At 43.7% G+C, this 888-nt stretch overlaps 1 protein-coding gene across 1 annotated transcript in view; it reads left to right on the top strand.

The window, feature by feature from the left end:
- The first annotated feature begins 220 nt into the window (after positions 1-220).
- The window catches only part of LOC138006956 (uncharacterized), a 24551-nt gene continuing 23883 nt past the window's right edge, over positions 221-888 (top strand). The window contains exon 1 of the mRNA XM_068853595.1: positions 221-842. Coding sequence (XP_068709696.1) covers positions 302-842 — 541 coding nt within the window. The 5' untranslated portion in view covers positions 221-301. The remainder of the gene's footprint in view (positions 843-888) is intronic.

Genomic DNA, 888 nt, shown 5'->3' with positions numbered 1-888 from the left:
CACGGAAAAAAAAAAGAAAAAGAAAACGTAAAAATTCAACTCGTTTTCTGACTGGATTGCCATATGGCAACCTGGTAAAAAATTTCCCCACTGATCGAGCAAAAAATGTTGGACCAGCATCATTCAGCAAGGGTGGCCAAACATTGTTGGATCCAGCAAAGCTGCCGTTCCACCTCGTTTGTCCCGAAGTAGTAAGTTTTGCGCATGATCATGTTTAGAATCGATGCATATCAAAGTCAGGAGGCAGAAACACAACATAGTTTGATCGCTCAGGTTTGGGCGATGCTTCTCAGGCTGTCAAATGGCTCAAGGTTATTCCAGTAAATTGGTTATCAATGTAAATGATCTCTTGGATATCCAAAGAGTTGAAGAACAGAGAATCGAATTTAAAAGGTCATGGAATACTGGTCCGACTTCATGGCAGGTTCTGCATACAATTTGTGCCTTTGCAAACGATTTTCTGAATGATGATGGGGGCTACATTGTTCTCGGTGTCGATGACAAACCATTAGAAGACGGTACCGTAAACGTTGTGGGTCTTACAGCGGAAAGCCTTGATAAAACACAGAGGACTATAACTGGCTTGTGCAAGGGGCACATGAAGCCCGAGTATCAGCCAAGACTGTCGCCCGAATTTAACCGCGACGGCAAGCATTTACTCGTGATATGGGCCACTCCAAGTGAAAATGGACCTCACCAGTGTCGAGAAAGCGCAAACGGAGGGTTCCAGTATTACATTAGAAAGGGACCGACTACTGTTATAGCCAAGGAAAATGAGGTACAGCAACTTTTCCTGCAGCATAGCAAGTTACCCTTTGATGACAGAAAGGCCATAGATCGAGGTAAGAGGTCCAGTTTCTTAAAGGTGCAAGCAGAAAAGAATTCTTT

The sequence above is a fragment of the Montipora foliosa genome, chromosome 6 (genome assembly GCF_036669935.1).
Source record: "Montipora foliosa isolate CH-2021 chromosome 6, ASM3666993v2, whole genome shotgun sequence".
In the NCBI taxonomy this organism is placed as follows: domain Eukaryota; kingdom Metazoa; phylum Cnidaria; class Anthozoa; order Scleractinia; family Acroporidae; genus Montipora; species Montipora foliosa.
Note: the sequence above shows the minus strand (reverse complement) of the source record. Positions and strands in the feature narration are given on the sequence as shown.